We start from the raw sequence: 19,898 nt of genomic DNA on the forward strand, positions 1-19,898 counted from the left end.
ATTCTGCAATTATCTGACTGTTAATGCTCTGGGTGCATTGTTCGTAATGTACGCACACTTTGACTCCTGACGTGAGATGTTAGACTGGCAATGTAGAGGATGTACCATAATAGGAACATTCCTGCTGCCTTAGACACTGGGAAACACCACCAAGGCAGTTGTCCCAACTAATGCCAAACTTCAGCGAGCACAAGGTGGTCCCAGGGCCATGGTCTGGACTCTGACAAATTTTGAATTTAGAATCTCCGGGCAAGTCCATCTCGGCAGAGTTCTGTGACTGGGTAGTTGCATGGGAAAGTACATATCGACATTGGAGGGTTTTTTTAAATTAAATTGAAATGCTGAACTGAAGTTTGAATTATGTTTGTTATCAGTAAAATGATAACGTTAAATCATTCTATTTTTATAATGCTTGCCGTCTAAGTGAATCATAGAACTAGAATCGTAAACCACCCCTATGGTTAATTATGAAAATATATTTTTTAGCAAACAGTGAATCTACAAGTTATAGAGATCTGGGGTTGTGCCTGAATCTGAATAAATGCTATCAATAAGTACATGTTGAGTGTTGCGTTTATCCATAACATTATACATCCAGACCTGTGGTATTGAAGGCTGTCTGCTACTGTGTCAATGTTAGTGTGTACATCAATGTTCTAAACGGTTGCTATCGTAACATGATGCTTAGAATAGAGACTGTGCACTGCGGACAAGTGCATAACTGGTGTAGCTAGTGTGACCTCTCTATGTACCAGAATGTAAAACATTTTTGTGAATTTAAAAGTACAGAACACATTTGCTGGGAATGCCTTGCGATTATTGTATAACATATTTCCTGCCACTCAAACGCTGCAACAGGTTGATTTTTGCTCCCCCCTCCCCCCCTCCCCCCGTTGGTTTGACTTGTCTACACATGTTAAAGTTCAAGAATATTGGTCAACAACAAATGTCCTTCGAAGGCACGGAGCAAGTATGTGAACCACTTGTCAAAGGTGTTGAGGATTCCAGCTTGCAGTCACGCACCAAGCCCCTGTCTCGGGTGTGATATCAATGGGGTGATTGATGTCTGAAACTTGTCTTGAACTGCAAGCCCACCTTCCCCCTGGTGCTTGTCACAACATTGATTGAATAGCCAGTTTAAGTGGCGCAATTCATTATTATTATTATTATTGTTTTTTTTATTATTAATAATAATTTTGCTACTTTTGGAACTGAACCAGCATCTGTTGCTTGAAACTTTAAATTGTGAGACCAGCTAATGTATTTATGTCTTTTATCACAACCTACAATTAGAAAGTGGAAAATCTTGATGCTATAATGCCAGTGTGACTTAAGTCATAAAACAAATTGACAAAATGCATGAAAATTAAAGCCATATTTTTCTGCTGATTTTCTGTTAAATATTTGCCATTTATCAGTACAGTATATTTTTGTAATTTGTTCCCAGTTATTAACACTGTGATCCCTACATAATATGTTTTATAAATGGTGTGAAAAGCAGGCTGTAAAACAGACGGGGTCTAAGACTCACTGGCACGTCACGTTTAACAAGCCTGTACCATCCCAGGGCAAACAGGATGAGATTGTGCTTCCATCTTCAGCCCGATAACCTCACATCAAATATCTCAAACCACTTATAGTTTGAAAAGGAGTATTTTCAAATTGAATTATTATTCAGTAATACTTTTAAAATGATATGAATTAGCATCTTATTTTAATTTTTCCCAGTGGCCCTTTGCAGAGAAAGAATGGCTTTAATGTAAAACACGGGAGAAATTCAACCTTTACAATTTTCAGTTGCGAATGCCTGATCCAAATTAAACATTGGGGCCAAATCTGAACAAAGTTGATGAGTTGCAAATGCTATTGTGATATTCTGATCTCATGCCCCAAGCACTGAGCTGGGTAGCAGGGAGGGTCCAGGTGTACTCCTGCCCTCTCTCAGCTCCCCAGAAAGGTTCAGTGCAGGCTTACTCAGCAGTGTCTGAGGTACCATGATGCTGACTTTGGGCAGCGCCAACACCTGCCTGTTTTTGAATGTTATACTTGGGTCTGAAATCCAAAGCTCCGCTCTATGATCTTTGCTTACAACCAGCAATGAGACCCCAATTAATCACAAGCCTTACTACTCTAGCGGATAAGGACCCTGCTTCCAATATTCCAACCAGATTAGGCGTGCAGCGGTGCCACCCAAACATGTAGGCCAGAAGGTCATGTTTTGCCTTGAGACGTTGAATTTCTCCCCAGACATGTGTTACGTGGTTTATAAACTCCCCTGAAAATTATTTTATAAAATTGTTGAAAATGAGTCTGATATGTAGGTTAAAACTGAATAATGTATTAAAAATGTTTGACAATGAATAATGGGTAATTAGTGGTTGTTTTACTAATAATCTGACACTTTGCATCCTAGTTACTGACCTATAACATCAACGATACATATGTTACGTTAGCATCTGAGAGTTTCATATCATCTCTAGATTAGTTGAAAGATATAGCAGGGAAACAGGTCTTGCAGCCCACCAGGTCCGCATCGACCATCGATCACCCGTCCATACTAGTTCAACCTTATCCCACTTTCTCATCTACGCCCTGTACATTAGGGGAGATTTTACAGAGGGCCGATCAACCTACAAACTTGGACGTCTTTGCGATGTGGGATGGAATCCAGAGATCTTGGAGAAAACCCACGCAGGTCACATGGAGAAGGTGCAAACTCCACACATGAACAGCAGCTGAGGTCAGAATCGGACCCTGGTCTCTGGTGCTGCCAGGCAGGCAGAGGTTCTACCAGCTTGCTTTACTATTCAAATTAAAATGTAAGAAAACACATAGCTGAGATGCAGGGTGGACACTTACGTTTATCCACAAAATAAATTATTAAAACCTGAACCGTGCTGAATAATATGATGAAAAATATAAATTTAACCAATATTAACCCTCTACCAACTCTGGAATCAGTGTAGACGTACCAAGTACTCTGCTGGGCACAATTATGGTACATTTGCATTTAAACAGATCCAGTTGCAATGGTTTGATTATAAACTGGTACATCTCAGCAGCATTTCAGCATCTGGGTGGACAAGGCTATTTTAAAAACTCCAGATTATTAATAATTTGCTGCTAACCGGAAAACAAAGACAGCAACCAAACTCCACACTGCTGTCAATTTTGATATTAATTCCAGGAAACTTTAAGCCACCAATTATTATGCATGCAAACCGTTGAACTTGCAGACAACAATTTTATTTTAAAAAGTTGATTTATTCATAAGTAAATAGAAGGCAGTGTGACTAAAGTGCAATGGTTCAAGCAGCAATTATTAGATTTAGAAGTACAAAGGCCACAGTGTTGTGGCTGAGCAGTTACAGTACCTTTCAGAGCGAGCTTGTAACCATATCTGTTTTAAAAGACTGATTCAGATTACTCGCAAAGCATGAGAAAGTCTTTCTCATCCCCGACACAGGAAACTCGAGCCTGGACTTAATGAGTATCGATTGGAATGTGGCCTTTGAAAAGTACTACATTTGAAAAGATGGAACATTAAATTTTGTAATGATGTAAAACATCTTTAATTTTTGACAGGACAATAGTTGTATTGTGCTTTATAGGCCCACTGGTGACTCAAAGGTCATTTTTTTGTATGACTTCTCAGACTAGGGCAATACTGAATGAAAATTAGGTTACATGTGCAGGGATTTTTTTTTTTTCTCTCCCTCTATCTGTTAGAAAAATACAGAATGCTACTAAAAGGATGCAAAGAGAAAAGATAGGCAGCCAACGGCACACAGGAAGATTACTGATGATATACAAGGCAAGAGGGCAGGATGGGTGGAAGAATCTCGTTACTTTTGTATTAAAGTTGGCCGTTCCCTTATTAGTTTGTAACAAATACAGAGGAGAGAGTTTCAATCAAACTTTTCCATTCCTCTTCATTCAATGAATATATGTTAAAGTTCAGTCTGAAGAAGGGTCTTGATCCGAAACTTCCCCCATTCCTTCTCTCCAGAGATGCTGCCAGTCCCGTTGAGTTACTCCAGCATGTTGCATCTACCTTTGATTTAAACCAGCATCTGCAGTTCTTCCTGACACATCTGTGGGTTCTTTACTACACAATATATTATAAAGGACAGATTCACTTTCGATACGTGGGAACCAATCTTTCATTAACTTCCAACTGATCAATGCAAGGAAATATTTGTGTGTTTAGTCTAGTTCAGTTTAGTTTAGAGATACAGTACAGAAACCGGCCCTTCCGCCCACAGGGTCTGTGCCGACCAGCGATCCCTGCATATAAACACCATCCTACACACACTAGGAACTATTTTTACATTTACACCAAGTCAAGTTACCTACAAACCTGTACGTCATTGGAGTATGGGAGAAAACTGGAGATCTCGGAGAGAACCCATGCTGGTCACTATATATCTAAACTAAACTAATCAAAGTCATTGACTGAAGAGTCAAAACAGCTTACAAAATATCTGTGAGGCCATTCAAAGAATACCAGTTGTGAGTGAGTTCCTCCAGTCTGCCAGAAACTCTATAAAAGAGTGACATCTCTCTCTCCCACATTATCCTGCATCTCAGCCCTGTTTCCTATTCAGTCTCACCAGCAGCAATAACGTGTCGAAATCATATTACACAGTGAAAGATAGTTTATTCTATTTAAAATTAAACAGACATTTATATCCTTTCAGAAGGTGATACAATAATGTTCTAACTGAGTGGTAAAAGCATACCACGCTTCAGCCTAATAGCTTGTTCCAGCACACGCTGACAACTAACTGAGTGTCGACAGTATTTATATTTTAACATATTTTAAACATGAGCCATTGAATGCCTTGTAATTCCCCAACGAGGATGATGGCAGCATGGAAGATCTCATCCAATCTGGGACTGGGGCTTTAGCTGAATAGGGACAACATGCGATGACGTGTCGGGGGTCTGGAGAAGGGTCTTGACCCAAAACCTCGGCCATTCCCTTCTCTCCAGAGATGCTGCCTGTCCCGCTGAGTTACTCCAGCGTTTTGTGTCAACATGCGATGGCTTGGCTATCCTGGCCGAGCGTACCTGGACATGGGACAGGCACCAGGTGAACCACTCCATTGCCACACCATCTCTGCAGTTTGCCCCCTCCAACATGCAACATAACTTTGGTTATTAGTTGAATATCACTATTCAGGTTATAACCAACCAGGGTTACACACTAATCAGGCTGTCATCAACAGAGTTATCAGTAATATCGGTCTAACCTATTGGGTCACCACTAACTGGGATGTCACAAATGCAACTTCAACTCATGGTGATGTCACCAACCTCTCATTCATTTTGCCTGTTAATTAAATGTAGACAATATTTAGTGTGTGTCCATTGTCCGTGTTTGACCTAATTTAGAGTTAATTCCTTGATATTTAATATATAAATATAATTTCAGCAATTGGAGCGGTTCCGTCTAATTTGAGATCTGATTCAAGGTGCTTTAGTTCTGATTATTCATTGCTAGTGTTGATGGATTTCCAGTAATTTTCAGCCCCAACTTTAACCGAGTTATTCCTGGCACTCGATCAAAAGGCTCGTTAAAAGCACAGCCTGTGTGTTTAGATGCCCGTGAGTGTTTGAATGTTCACGGCTAATGGCTGGGAAACCATGTTGTGTTCGTAACCCCATGGTGACCGGGTTAAATGGAGGGTTTTCCACATCGCTGCGTGAACATCGCTGTGTTCGCCTCAGAGAGACCCCCCTCTGGGAGTGGCGCAGACTGGGGCAGAGAGCTCGTGTAAGATGGACACTGCTGGAATTATCTGCAGGGTCAAGGCCAGGAGGACAATTCTCTTCCACCCTGCCGCTGGAAACCAAGAGACGTACAGCTGAGAAGATTGTCATCTCCAGCAGACCACTCCTGACGCCAGAAGAGAAAGTGTGAGTACAGATCTTCATTCTTATAACTCTCAGAGAGACGTGGCCCTCCATCCAGCTATTGTCCATTTCACCCAACGCTCTCTGGCAAGGAGAGCGTGTCCATTCTCATCTCCAACACCCCGCCTTGCTTCCTTGCTCCTTGTACAAATGCACAATCACCAATCTTTCTACAGACGCTATTTCTTCATCCTTATTGCCTTTCACTTCGTAGCGTTCACTTCAGCACCTGCACCTGAAGCTGAGACCAGGTACCTACAGCTCACCTTGAACCGGACATCACTCCAGCAGGCGGAGGTCCTTCTGCAAGGGGCAGAGCGGGAGGAGCACAAACTGAGATCAACACCCACACACGAGAGATGGCAGGATTGGATTCCACCAGGCTGGGAGCTTCAATGAGCAACATCTCTGGTTATTGTACGCGTTCGTTGTGAGCTGCCAGCATTGCACAGGCAGGTAGCTTCCAGCTGCATGGGGAATCCACTCACCTGCTGCCGCCCTAGGTCCCAATACTTCCCTAACTCCTGTTTGTTCCTTCTCTCCTCCAGGTGCTTCTTGCGGGACAGAGACAGCCCGGGTGCCAGCGAGGACGAGACTGGCAGGGAGGAGAGAGAGCCCTGTTGAGGGGGTGCCAGCAGACACACACACATCCACTCACTGGGCACCAGCTCAGAGACTGGCTCACGCTGGAGTGGAGGGCTCAGCTTATGATCAAGCATCGGGTGGCAGTGATGAACAAGAGGCAACAGACCCAGAGGCACAACAGCACATCCTCCTCCCAGCTCAGCTCGGGTGGAGAGGGAGCTGACATATGGGGTTGGCTAATGGGCAGAAAAACACTAAGAGCATCACGGTGGTGCAGCGGTAGAGTTGCTGCCTCACAGCGCCAGAGACCCGGGTTCCATCCTGACTACGGGCGCTGTCTGTAAGGTGTTTGCACGATCTCCCCGTGACCTGCATGGGTCTCCTCTCAGAGCTCTGGATTTTCCTCACACGCTCCAAAGACGTGCAGGTTTGTAGGTTAATTGGCTTCTGTAAAATTGTAAATTGTCCCTCGTATGTGTAGGGTAGTGTTAGCGTGCGGGGATCGCTGGTCGGCGCGGACTCGGTGGGCCGAAGGGCCTGTTTCTGTGCTGCATCTCTAAACTAAACTAAACGTTTCATGCAAGCAATTATGTGGGTGACTGGACATTTTATTCAGTAGTTTTGCCACAAATGCTTTCTGACATATAAGGGATCAAATATAGCCACAGCCTTTAGTAAGAGGACACACTTGCAGCGTCAACACAGAGTGCTGGAGTAACTCAGCGGGTCAGGCAGCATCTGTGGAGAACATGGATAGATGATGTTTCACAGAGTGCTGGAGTAACTCAGCGGGTCAGGCAGCATCTGTGGAGAACATGGATAGGTGACGTTTCACAGAGTGCTGGAGTAACGTTTCACAGAGTGCTGGAGTAACTCAGCGGGTCAGGCAGCAGGTCAGGCAGCATCTGTGGAGCTAAGGAAATAGGCAACATTTCGGGCCGAAACCCGGAAGGGTTTCAGCCCGAAACGTTGCCTATTTCCAGAAGGTTCGGCCCGAAACGTTGCCTATTTCCTTAGCTCCATAGATACTGCTGCACCATAACTCGGTGGGTCAGGCAGCATCTGTGGAGAACATGGATAGGTGACGTTTCGGGTCAGGGCCCTTCTTGCAGTGTATACTCTGGGGCTATGTTCAGGAGAGGCTGAGGGCCACACTCTGGGGGAGACATGGGGGGGGATGGGGGGTGGGTTGCTTGTCACCTGCACTCTGACCTGTTGCAGATGAGTAGGTGCTCATCCCAGCGAGCGTCTCAACCCAATACGTCACCCATTCCTTCTCTCTAGAGGTGCTGCCTGTCCCGCTGAGTTACTCCAGCATTTTGTGTCTACCTTCTGGCACTGGAGGGGTTGAGACCAACACAGTGTGAGCTGGTCCCACATCCATACATACATGTGGATCAGATCGCCTTGGGAGCTGAGAGTACAGTGCTGCTCTGTACAGCAATGCAAGCTTGTTCCATGACTGTGGCTGAGCTCAGCCACCGACCAATAGTTCTATTATCACATGTATCTCTCTCCAGTGAAATGCTGTGTTTTGCATTCAATTAGAGGCAGCTCGGTGGTGCAGTGGTAGAGTTGCTGCCCCACAGTGTCGGAGACCCACGTTCGGTCCTGACCCCGGCTGCTGTCTATGTGGAGTTTGACTTACTCCAGCATTCTGTGTCTATCTTTGCCACACTTTGCAGGGTCACCACTTCAACTGTATTTGAGTTGCAAACTGGGAGAAAATGTAACAAAAGGCTTTCAAAGAATATTACACCAAATTATAATGATGTTTAAGTAGTAAATAGGAACAGTCTACTGGAGCTGAGTGGAAATTATGAAGGATAATGAGGAAATTGCAGAATTGTTAAATGAATTCTTTACATCCTCTGTCTCAGCGGAGTGAAAAACAAAATATCATGGGATCGTAAATGTATCAAGGGTTTACATATGTTTACACTGTGTCGGAAGGAACTGCAGGTGCTGGTTTAAACCAAAGATAGACCCAAAAAGCTGGAGTAACTCAATGTGTCAGGCAGGATCTCTGGAGAACAGATCCTTCTTCAGACTGAGAGCCAGTGGAGAGGGAAACAAGAGATATAGATGCTGATGTAGGGAGATGTGGAACTACTGAATGAAAGATATGCAAAAAAAGTTGCGTTGATCAAGGAAACGGGCCATTGTTAGCTGTGAGCTAGGTGAAAACCAGTTACAGACAATGAGACTCAACAAGACGACTTGGCAGCTGACAGTTTTGGTCTCCTAATCAGAGGAAGGACATTATTGCCATAGAGGGAGTACAGAGAAGGTTCACCAGACTGATTCCTGGGATGTCAGGACTTTCATATGAAGAAAGACTGGATAGAATCGGCTTCTACTCGCTAGAATTTAGAAGATTGAGGGGGGATTTTATAGAAATGTACAAAATTCTTAAGGGGTTGGACAGGCTAGATGCAGGAAGATTGTTCCCGATGTTGGGGAAGTCCAGAATAAGGGGTCACAGTTTAAGGATAAGGGGGAAGTCTTTTAGGACCGAGATGAGAAAAAAAAAATTCACACAGAGAGTAGTGAATCTGTGGAATTCTCTGCCGCAGAAGGTAGTTGAGGCCACACAGTTCATTGGCTATATTTAAGAGGGAGTTAGATGTGGCCCTTGTGGCTAAAGGGATCAGGGGGTATGGAGAGAAGGCAGGTACAGGATACCGAGTTGGATGATCAGCCATGATCATATTGAATGGCGGTGCAGGCTCGAAGGGCCGAATGGCCTACTCCTGCACCTATGTTCTATGTTTCTATGGGGTGTAGGCTGCCCAAGCAAAAAATCAGGGAATAAATTTGACAGGTTTGACATTTTCAAAAGTTCATGTGGTAGACAATGGAGCTAAACTTGTGTTTGCTTGCAATCATATCAGATAATACTATCCATGTATAATACGCCCTTTCACACAGAGGGTGGTGGGTGTATGGGACAAGCTGCCAGAGGAGGTAGTTGAGGCTGGGACTATCCCAACATTTAAGAACGAGTTAGACAGGTACATGGATGGGACAGCTATAGAGGGATATCGACCAAATGCTGGCAGGTGGGACTTGCTGGCCGGTGTGGGCAAGTTGGGCCGAAGGGCCTGTTTCCACACTGTATCACTCTATGACTATGAGTATAACTGGGCCACACACAACAAGTGGAGCAACGAAAGCAAATACTGGAGTGCAGAATCTAGTTTTGAACATTGTAGCATTACACATACAGAGAAAAAGTTCAATGCCCAGACTGAGGTAGGTTGGAAGATCGGCTCTGCACCTCTCAGTTTGATTAGCATTAGGATAGCATATTCAAACAGGGTCTGAAGAGGGGTCCTGGCCTGAACATTCCCTTTCCAGATGCTGCCTGAACCGCTGAGTTCCTCCAGCGTTTTACTCAGAGCGAATGGTTGGTCCGTTGGCCCGGCTGAGAGCTGTTATTACACCCTCATCCACAAAGAATAATGGCTCATGTCCTGCAACATTTACACAACTGATACGCACTTCCCCAACTGCGGACTGACTGATCGTACACACTCCATCCATGTGTTGGGTGGGTACGGTGCCTGGAGGCTGGGCTTGTTTGCAACATGGATTGGAGCTGAAAAGAATCAGCCATTACATTAGCCATTATATTCTGAAAGCATTTAATGGCAATTGCTGTCATGGGTCACTGTAGGATTAATGGACCTGATTGAATCTGAATTATATTTGTATGGATAATCGGTTGAGTTGAAGAGATGACAGTCCTTCACTGGGTAATGATCACCCAACTCGTGGAGATGTCCACATACCAGTTAGTTTCTGCAATAGTATTCACTTCCAAAACATACATAGTGTACGTTCCTTCCTATGAATAGCTGATCTACTTTCCTCTCAGTCTTGAAGACAGACACAGAATGCTGGAGTAACTCAGCGGGTCAGGCAGCATCTGTGGAGAACATGGATAGGTGACATTTCACAGAATGCTGGAGTAACTCAGCGGGTCAGGCAGCATCTGTGGAGAACATGGATAGGTGACGTTTCAGGTCGGGACCATTAATTTTACTCTCTATGTCCTCCAGTGATGCTGCTGACCCGCTGAGTTACTGCAGCAGTTTGAGTTTGAGTGAGTATCATGTATTTTCTGTGCTACTGACACACATAGTTCATAAAAACAGAACACAATCATAGCACGAGATGGCCTGTGTAGGTTAGTTTAGTATATGTTATTCTCGTGTGCACTGAGATACAGTGAGAAGCTTCTGTTGCGTGCTAACCAAAAGCAGAAAGACTACACATGATTACAATCGAGCTGTCCACAGTGTACAGATACAGGATCAAGGGAATAGTGTTTAGTGCAAAATAAAGACTGAATGTGGTTAAAGTAAGAACTGCTGCTGTGGGAGCCGGGGTTTAAGAGAGCGGAGAGTATGGAATGCGTGATTCCAGATCCACTCTATGACCATCAGGCAGGGAGACGCCTGCCTTGGGCACCAACCTGTCTGAGATACACAAAATGTACTTCATTTTACTCTGGTGTTAATGTGTGTTAGCTGAGTGATCTCTGATGTTGTATGTATTTCCCATTGGATTCATTCCTTCATTGGTGGGGATGTGTGTATGGTTTATAACTAATCACTAATTGTCCCAGAGAAGTCGGTGATGAGCCACGTTCTCCATCCGGGCAGCACGGTGGTGCAGCGGTAGAGTTGCTGCCTCGCAGCGCCAGAGACACGGGTTCTATCCTGACTACGGGTTCTGTCTGTACGGAGTTTGTACCTTCTCCCCGTCAATGTGTGGGTTTTCTCCGGGTGCTTCATGTTTCCTCCCCACACTCCAAAGACGTGCGTGTTTGTAGGTTAATTGGCATTGGTAAAAACGTGCGTCGGTAGTGTGTGTGGGATAGTGTTAGTGTGTGTGGGTCGGTGCTCGGCATGGACTCGATGGGCTGAAGGGTCTGTTTCCACGCGGTATCTCTACAAGTTAATCTCGTACAGTTGTTGTGTGATGGGCCTCCCACAGTACCGTTGGGCAGGGAGCGGTTGTGTTTAGACCAAACGACAATGATTGACTGCCGATATCTTGCCGTCAGGATGGTGTAATAGTTGGTTTGTGACCGACTGCAGGAGTTTCGATCGCCCCGACACGGGAGTTTCGATCGCCCCGACACGGGAGTTTCGATCGCCCCGATCGCGGGAGTTTAGATCGCTCCGATCGCTGGAGAATAAAGAGGAAGAAGATTGGACTTTATTGCCTTCCATCACAGTGAGGAATGTGGGGAATCCACTGTGGTGGATGTTTATGCTCACTTTTATGTTGTTGTGTGTCTTGTTGCTTTTTTGCTAAGGCTGCATGGTAAATCAAATTCCTTCTATGTTTTTACATACTTGGCTAACGACTTAATTACAAAACCATTACAATACAATAGTTTAATTTTAGTTTAGTTTCGAGATACAGCGCAGAAACAGGCCCTTCGGCTCACCGAGTCCGCACACCGACCAGCGATCCCCGCACAGGTAATACTATCCTACACACACTAAGGACAATTTTTACTGAAGCCAATTAACCTACAAACCTGTACGTCTTTGGAATGTGGGAGGAAACCGGAGCACCTTGAGAAAACCCACGCAGTCATGGGAAGAATGTGCAAACTCCACACAGACAGCACCCATAGTCAGGATCGAACCTGGGTCTCTGGAGCTGCAAGCGCTGTAAGGCAACAACTCCACCGTGCCGCCCCTTACTGTCTCTTCCTTCCTTCAGCATGTTGTAATTGTTTTTGTATCCGCTTCATACAACCTGTATATGTGGGAAGACAAATAACCTGTCCACATTTGTTCTTTATTATGCTAATGTTAATTGCATTTACTACAAAAAAAAACTCAGCAACTTTTTGAAACTTGACAGATTTTCAGAAGATGTCTTTGCCGTTACTTGAAACAAATCACAATTAGATAACGCATTGTCAAAGCTTCACATTGTGTCTGTGGCAGCTCCGCTCCAACTTACACTAACAGCGCAGAATTTCGTGCGTAGTCTTCTGTCACCAGTTTATTCCGGAATATCAAAAATATTCCCCCGAATTTTGCCACATGCAAATGCTGTCATTTATATCAAAGTAAGTGTAAACTAATGATAACAATGGCCGTGAAGGTGTAGTGAAGTTTCATCATTGAAGAGTCTGCTTTCACACCAGGCATGGGAGCTTGCCAAGATAAATCCCACTGGGGAACGTTCAAACTGCAGATGTCTCCTCCCTCACTAATGTTGGCATCAGTTCATTAACAATCTCTTACTAAAATTAATAATGAAAATGCATCATGAAAGAAACCTATACAGTATTCATCCAATATTCTTTAATCTTAAGATTGCCACCTTAAATACGAGCAGTCTAGCCACGTTGCTCAGAGTTATAATGGGTGTATTTATAGAGGATTTAAGGTAATACAAGCTTGGATTTGAGCTAACAATGAGGCTATGTAAGGCATGGGGCTTGAGTATTCATTCTAGATGCTTAGACATGGACCTTGTGTAAACTACATTGCAGACAGCCTGGCAGAAGAATGTGTAGGAAGGAACTGCAGATGCTGGTTTATGCTGGAAGATGCTCACAACATGCTGGAGTACCTCAACGGGACAGGCAGCATCTCTGGAGAGAAGGAATGGGTGATGTTTTACCTCATGTACTGTATCCACTATTCCAGGTGTGGACTCCTGTATATCGGCGAGACCTAGCGCAGGTTCAGCGATCGTTTCACTGAACACCTCCGCTCAGTCCGCCTAAACCTACCTGATCTCCCGGTTGCTCAGCACTTTAACCCCCCCTCCCATTCCCACACTGACCTTTCTGTCCTGGGCCTCCTCCATTGTCAGAGTGAGGCCCAGCGCAAATTGGAGGAGCAGCACCTCATGTTTAGCTTGGGCAGCTTACACCCCAGCGGTATGAACATTGACTTCTCTAACTTCAGATGGCCCCGTGCTGTCCCTCTCTCTCCATCCCCTCCCCCTTCCCAGTTCTCCCACCAGTCTCACTATCTCCGACTACATTCTATCTCTGTCCCGCCCACTCCCCTGACATCAGTCTGAAGAAGGGTCTAGACCTGAAACGTCACCCATTCCTTCTCTCCAGAGATGCCGCCCGTCCTGCTGAGTTACTCCAGCATTTTGTGTCTACCTAGCAGAAGCCTTTTCTTGCATACATGAGTTACAGGGAATGTTCATGACAAATGAAGCATCCTACAGTTTGACTGAAATGTCTGGTTTTACTTCTAACTAGTAAGAAAGCAGCAGTTTTTCAGTCAGATTTGTATTTAGCAGTAACTGTCGCATTAGCTTGTGTAGGAAGGAACTGCAGATGCTGGTTTACACTGAGATAAACACAAAATGCGGAGTAACTCAGCGGGACCGGCAGCGTCTCAGTAGCGAAGGAACGGGTGACGTTTCGGGGCGAGACCCTTCTTCAGACTTTGTCTGCTCTCTTCAGCTGATGTAGATGTTTCCAGATAACTACTTCAAGCAAATGTGGCCACATTTAGAGAGTGATCATTCGTAACAATGCATCGGCTGTGGCATCAATCCCTGGGCCATGGTTGCTGTGTGTAATGCAAGTGATGGTTTTGTAGGTCAAGAGCAGTTCTGCTTTACCTGCTGCCCCACCGTGAGTGGGCGAGTTCTTCAATGCATAAAATGGACCCGACCTTCCACTTGTATAGTTTCAGTTCAGTTTAGTTTATTGTCACGTGTACCGAGGTACAGCGAAAAGCTTTTGTTGCGTGCTAACCAGTCAGCGGAACAACTAAATGTACTTGAATACAATCGAGCCATTTACTGAGGCCCCCTTCGGTCGTGGCTGACCATGGGGGTCTCCAGGGTTGGAGGACGCCTGTGCGTGACTTTGTTTAACGTGGGGCGACTGGTGCACAGACAGACACCCCACGTGGGGTCCTTGACAGATCTGGGTCAGGATCCAGTGGAGTCCAAGACGACCAGAGACCCTTTTCTGCTGCAGCATTCATCCGCCTTCCCAGCCGTTGTGACGTTAGCTCCACTAAGGTCAGCCATCGTCCTCCGCCTGTTCCACCGTTGAGGTCTTGGTTGGATTGGCTCTTTGTCAGAGACCTCCCCCTCGACCTCACCGCCATGGGTGGCCCTACCAGGAGCATAGCTCCAGACGGCATCGCTCTCAGGATCTCAGGACCACACAAGCTTCTCCACCACAACACGGTGACCATCCACGGAGAAGATCGAGCCATCTACACTGTACAGATTCATGGTAAGGGAATAACTGTGAGTGGCTCGATTGTAATCATGTGTTGTCTTTCTGTTGACTGGTTACAGTGCAACAGAAGCTTTTCACTGTACCTCGTCCCATGTGACAATAAACTGAACTCAAAAATGCATGGTGGATCCGGCCAAAGTGTAAGTAATGTCTAACTGCATTTGAAATAACAACAACAACATTCACAAAAATGACGCCAGTCAAATAGTAGAGTAAATCAGCTCAATTGTTAATTAAAATGGTGTTTCTGGTTTTGTTCACCAATGCTGCTGGACTCTGTGTAAAATGCAAGATTAATTATAACCTTTCCAGACGTAAACTTTTAATATTAAAACTTGACAACAACTGCTCTGTGTTGCTTGTAGCGTGTTAAGCCGGAAACCACGGCAACACAATGCACTCTGATAAATATATATCTGTTTGCCATTTATTAAAATTCACGCGTGGGCATTCACGCTGAACGGTGGCAGCAGAGTCCGACGCTGGGCTTTATCGTGGACCCGGCAACATCGCACTTTAATAAAAAACATACGTGGCGATGCCGTCTGGAGCTACGCTCCTGGTAGGGCCACTCATGGTGGTGAGATCAAGGGGGAGTGTGCAGGAAGGAACTGCAGGTGCTGGTTTACACCGAAGATAGACACAAAATGCTGGAGTAACTCGTTTTGAAACTTGACTCATTTCACTGTGGTCCTGATTGCACGACTCGTTCTCATCTTCCCCTCAGCTAGCGATGAACCATTCTACATTCCCTCAATCTGTCTTCCATTCTCCTTCCCATTCCCACGTGGACCTTTCTGTCCTCGGTCAACTCCATTGTCAGAGTGAGTCTAAACGCAAATTGGAGGATCAACGTCTCATATTTTGCTTACAGCCCAGTGGTATGAATATTGATTTCTCTAACTTCAGGTAGCCCCGGCATTCCCTCTCTCTCTATCCCTCCCCCACCCAAGTTGCACCAGCTTCTCATTTTCACCCAACAAACAGCTGACAATGGCCTGTTTCCTTGATCACCGTTACTTTTCTGCATATCTTTCATTCATTGTTCCTCATCTCTCCACATCACCCTCTATATCTCTCGTTTCCCTCATCCCTAACCAGTCTGAAGAAGGGTCTCGACCCGAAACGTCACCCACTCCTTCTCTCAAGAGATGCTGCCTGTCCTGCTGAGTTACTCCAGCAGTTTGCGTCCATCTATCTTTGTGATATGCAACTATAGGCCCCACGTGTATATATTGTGTGGGAGCAGTGAGTTCGTGAGGACTATTACCATTTCAGTTTCTCTCTTTGACCGGTACTGTACTATTTATGGGCGGCATGGTGGTGCAGCGGGTAGTGCAGCTGCCTCACAGCGCCACAGGCCCGAGTTACCAACCTGCCCTCGGGAACTGGCTGTGTGGAGTTTGCATGTTCTCCCCAAGACTACGCATGCGTTTCCTCCGGGTGCTCCGGTTTCCTCCCATATCCCAAGGACGTGCGGGTCTGTAAATTGCCCCCTAGTGTGTAGGGAGTGGACGAGAAAGTGGGATAACTAGTGTGAACAGGTGATCGATGGTCAGCATGGACTCAAAGAAATTTGCCAAAGGGCCTGTCTCCATGATGTTTCTCTAAACTAAACTAAACTAAGCTTGATAAAGGGTTATGTTTACAGCTTCAAACTTCTCTGAAGTTATACTTGTGTTTGCGATGCAAAGTTACTTACTGCCCGACCCTTTGTGACTTGTTTAGCTACAAACTCGGACCACCAGCTAACATGTGTCGTAGAAGATGGAATGACAGCTCTGACTAATGCAAGGGATCAGAACAATGCAGGTTAGTGAAAGCAGTCTGCTGCACGATGTGTTGCGACCATCTGATATACCATGCTCTAATTTAATCACATGGCTCTTTAGAGCAGTTACCAACAGCTGTGCCTGAGTAATATTTTTACAGAATTAACTGTGTGTTATATGTAAAACGATATGCTTTAAGTTCAGTTATTGCAAACAACAAGCTAAGAAAATGAATCACATTCTGGAAATAGATCTGGTTTGAAATCCACACTGTACAGAAAATGAATTTAGAGGAGAAATTGGTTGTTTTCTTACAATGACATATTTTCAAATAAGAGGGTCTGGAGAGACTAGAAATAGTTGTGGCCCGCTGTTGCAGTGAAGATTTGTGTACAATGGTGGTCTGATCGTGGAAGAACACCTCTCTGTGTGTGATCAGGCACCATTTTGCATAAATGCCACAATAACCTTTCAGTGAATTAAGATTGCTTTATTGTTGTGTGGAGCTGGTCACAAACGTTGAGAGCACCCTCTGATGGGCTGATGTGAGAACTGTTGCTACCTGCAAGTGAAAGAGAGCTGTACCATCTGCAATCACTGATACAGAATAAAGTCTAGTAAGGTCTGATTAAAGATGTACTGGCAACAAGACCTCATTACTCTCTGCAGCATAAGAGCCCGATTGATGTAACTGTGCACAAATACATATATAGTATATACATCAATGACAATAAGTTAATGATCAGTAAGTTGATACAAATACATTGATAGATGCTCCTGAACACATCATCAGTGATGTAACCTGGGGTCATTGGGTGTTTTGGGTCTTTCAACATCAGATACACTCACCCAGCCGTGGTTGATCAGACCACGACTTGTGTTCAGGTGGCATTGGCTCCTCCCCATGGACCTCCTCTCCTGATCCAGAGCCTTCTCCGCTACCTCTGTGGTGTTCTTGATGGCCCTTCTCCTCGCCACTCTGTTGATGCCCAGTGCACTCAAGGCTTTGTCGAGCGATTGCCCTGCAAAACCTCTGCAGCCAACCTCGATGGGCATACACCTTGCTTTCCAGGGTAACCAGACTATAATAGTGCAAAACCAAACATCAGTCCAAAGAACCCGAAATGTCGCCAATTCCTTCTCTCCACAGATGCTGCCTCACCCGCTGAGTTTCTCCAGCATTTTTTGTCTAACTTCAATTTTTCCAGCATCTGCAGTTCTTTCATAAAATTGTTTTGTCCACAACAAAAACAATGATCGAGATAGATCATGGCAGCTGAGGTAGGATTGAGGTTGGCATTGTGCAGTGTCCAAGAGCATGATCGTTGCTGGGAAGGGCAGTTTCTGGAACATGGAGGTCTCGGTTTTCATGTTCCTGCACCTTCTCAATGATGGTAGGGAGAAGATTGGGGCCTTGGTGACATTTGGTATCTTTGTGAGGCAGATATTAGAGTTTCCTTCTGTAGATCCCTTGGATTGTGGGGAAGATCAGTACCCATGATGGAGTGGACAGTGTCCACCACTCTCTGTAGGCTCCTTCATCACTGGGGATCCAAGTTGCCAGGCCAGGCTTTTCCTGTACCATGCAGTCTGCTCTCGACAGTGCACCTGTTGAACTGAGTCTCCTCAATCTTCTGAGGTAGCAGAGTTGTTGATGACTTGTTGAACATTCTTTACCATCGCATCAAACTGGGACTAATTTGGCCCAGGACAAATGTTCATAGATTAGCTTATTGTGGACAGACTTGTTTACAGACCAAATGAAACAGTGGAACAGGGAGAAGGGAAAGCAGTTTTGCAGGAGGGAAATTGTGAAGGAATACTGCCCAGATAAACATGCAAATCTGTCAGCTAGAATGACTGGAAACACATGAAACTGCAGATGCTCCAGCACAGTGTGTCTTTGCCTGGTAATGCCTGTTTAATTTAGAGATACAGCACGGAAACAGGCCCTTCAGCTCACCGAGTCCACGTCGACCAGCGATCCCCGCACACTAACACTATCCTACACACACTAGGGATAATTTTACACATACGCCAAGCCAATTAACTTACAAACCTGCACGTCTTTGTAGTGTGGGAGGAAACCAAAGATCTCAGTCAAGAAGTCAAGTCCAGAGTGTTTTATTGTAATATGTCGGGGGACAATGAAATCCTGACTTGTTGCAGCACAACACAATATGTGAATATGTAACGTTCAATAAATAACAGATACAGTGCAAATAACAAATAATAATATAATATTTTGCAGTTCAGAGTTTAGAGTTTATTTGTTGTGTTTAATAGCCTGATGGCTGTGGGAAAGAAGCTGTTCCTGAACCTGGACGTTACAGTCTTCAGGCTCCTGTACCTTCTTCCTGATGGCAGTGGTGAGATGAATGTGTGGCCAGGATGGTGTGGGTCCTTGATGATGTTGGCAGCCTTTTTGAGGCAGCGACTACGATAGATCCCCTCGACGGTGGGGAGGTCAAAGCCGGTGGTGGACTGGGCAGTGGTCACAACCTTTTGTTGTCTTTTTCACTCCTGGACGTTCAAGTTGCCGAACCAGGCCACGATGCAACCAGTCAGCATGCTCTCTACTATGCACCTGTAGAGGTTTAGGAGAATCCTCTTCGACATGCCGAATCTCCGTAACCTTCACAGGAAGTAGAGGCGCTGATGAGCTTTCTTTACAATTGCATCGGTGTGCTGGGTCCAGGAAAGATCTTCTGATATACGCACGCCCAGGAATTTGAAGCTCTTGACCCTTTCCACCATCGACCCGTTGATATAAACGGGACTGTGGGTCCTCATCCTTCCCCTACTAAAGTCAACAATCAGTTCCTTGGTTTTGCTGGTGTTGAGAGTCAGGTTATTGTGCTGGCACCATTTGGTCAGTTGCTCGATCTCACCTCTATACTCAGACTCATCCCCATCAGTGATATGTCCCACAACAGTGGTGTCGTCAGCGAACTTGATGATGGAGTTTGCACTATGGCCGGCTACGCAGTCATGAGTATAGAGTGAGTACAGCAGAGGGCTGAGCACGCAGCCTTGAGGTGCTCCTATACTATTTGTTATCGAGGATGAAGTGGTTCCTCGAATTCGAACAGAATGTGGTCTGTGGATGAGGAAGTCGAGGATCCAATTGCAGAGGGATGCGCAGAGACTTAGTTCTATGAGCTTAGTAACCCGCTTGGAAGGGATGATGGTATTAAACGCCGAGCTGTAGTCTATAAACAACAGCCTGATATAGGTGTTTTTATTGTCCAAGTGGTCCAGTGCGGAGTGGAGAGTCACAAACAGGCCCTTCGGCCCACTGAATCCGTGCCGACCAGCGATCACTAACATTATCCTAGACGCAAGGGATAGTTTTATCGATA

At 45.2% G+C, this 19,898-nt stretch overlaps 1 protein-coding gene across 1 annotated transcript in view; it reads left to right on the top strand.

Annotated features, from left to right (window-relative positions):
- znf536 (zinc finger protein 536) overlaps positions 1-19,898 on the top strand; it is a 410,627-nt gene that overhangs the window by 318,544 nt on the left and 72,185 nt on the right. Inside the window, 1 exon segment of the mRNA XM_055648343.1 lies at positions 16,493-16,576. Within this exon segment, the coding sequence (XP_055504318.1) occupies positions 16,493-16,576 (84 nt within the window).

This window comes from Leucoraja erinacea, chromosome 17 (genome assembly GCF_028641065.1).
Source record: "Leucoraja erinacea ecotype New England chromosome 17, Leri_hhj_1, whole genome shotgun sequence".
NCBI classification, from domain to species: domain Eukaryota; kingdom Metazoa; phylum Chordata; class Chondrichthyes; order Rajiformes; family Rajidae; genus Leucoraja; species Leucoraja erinaceus.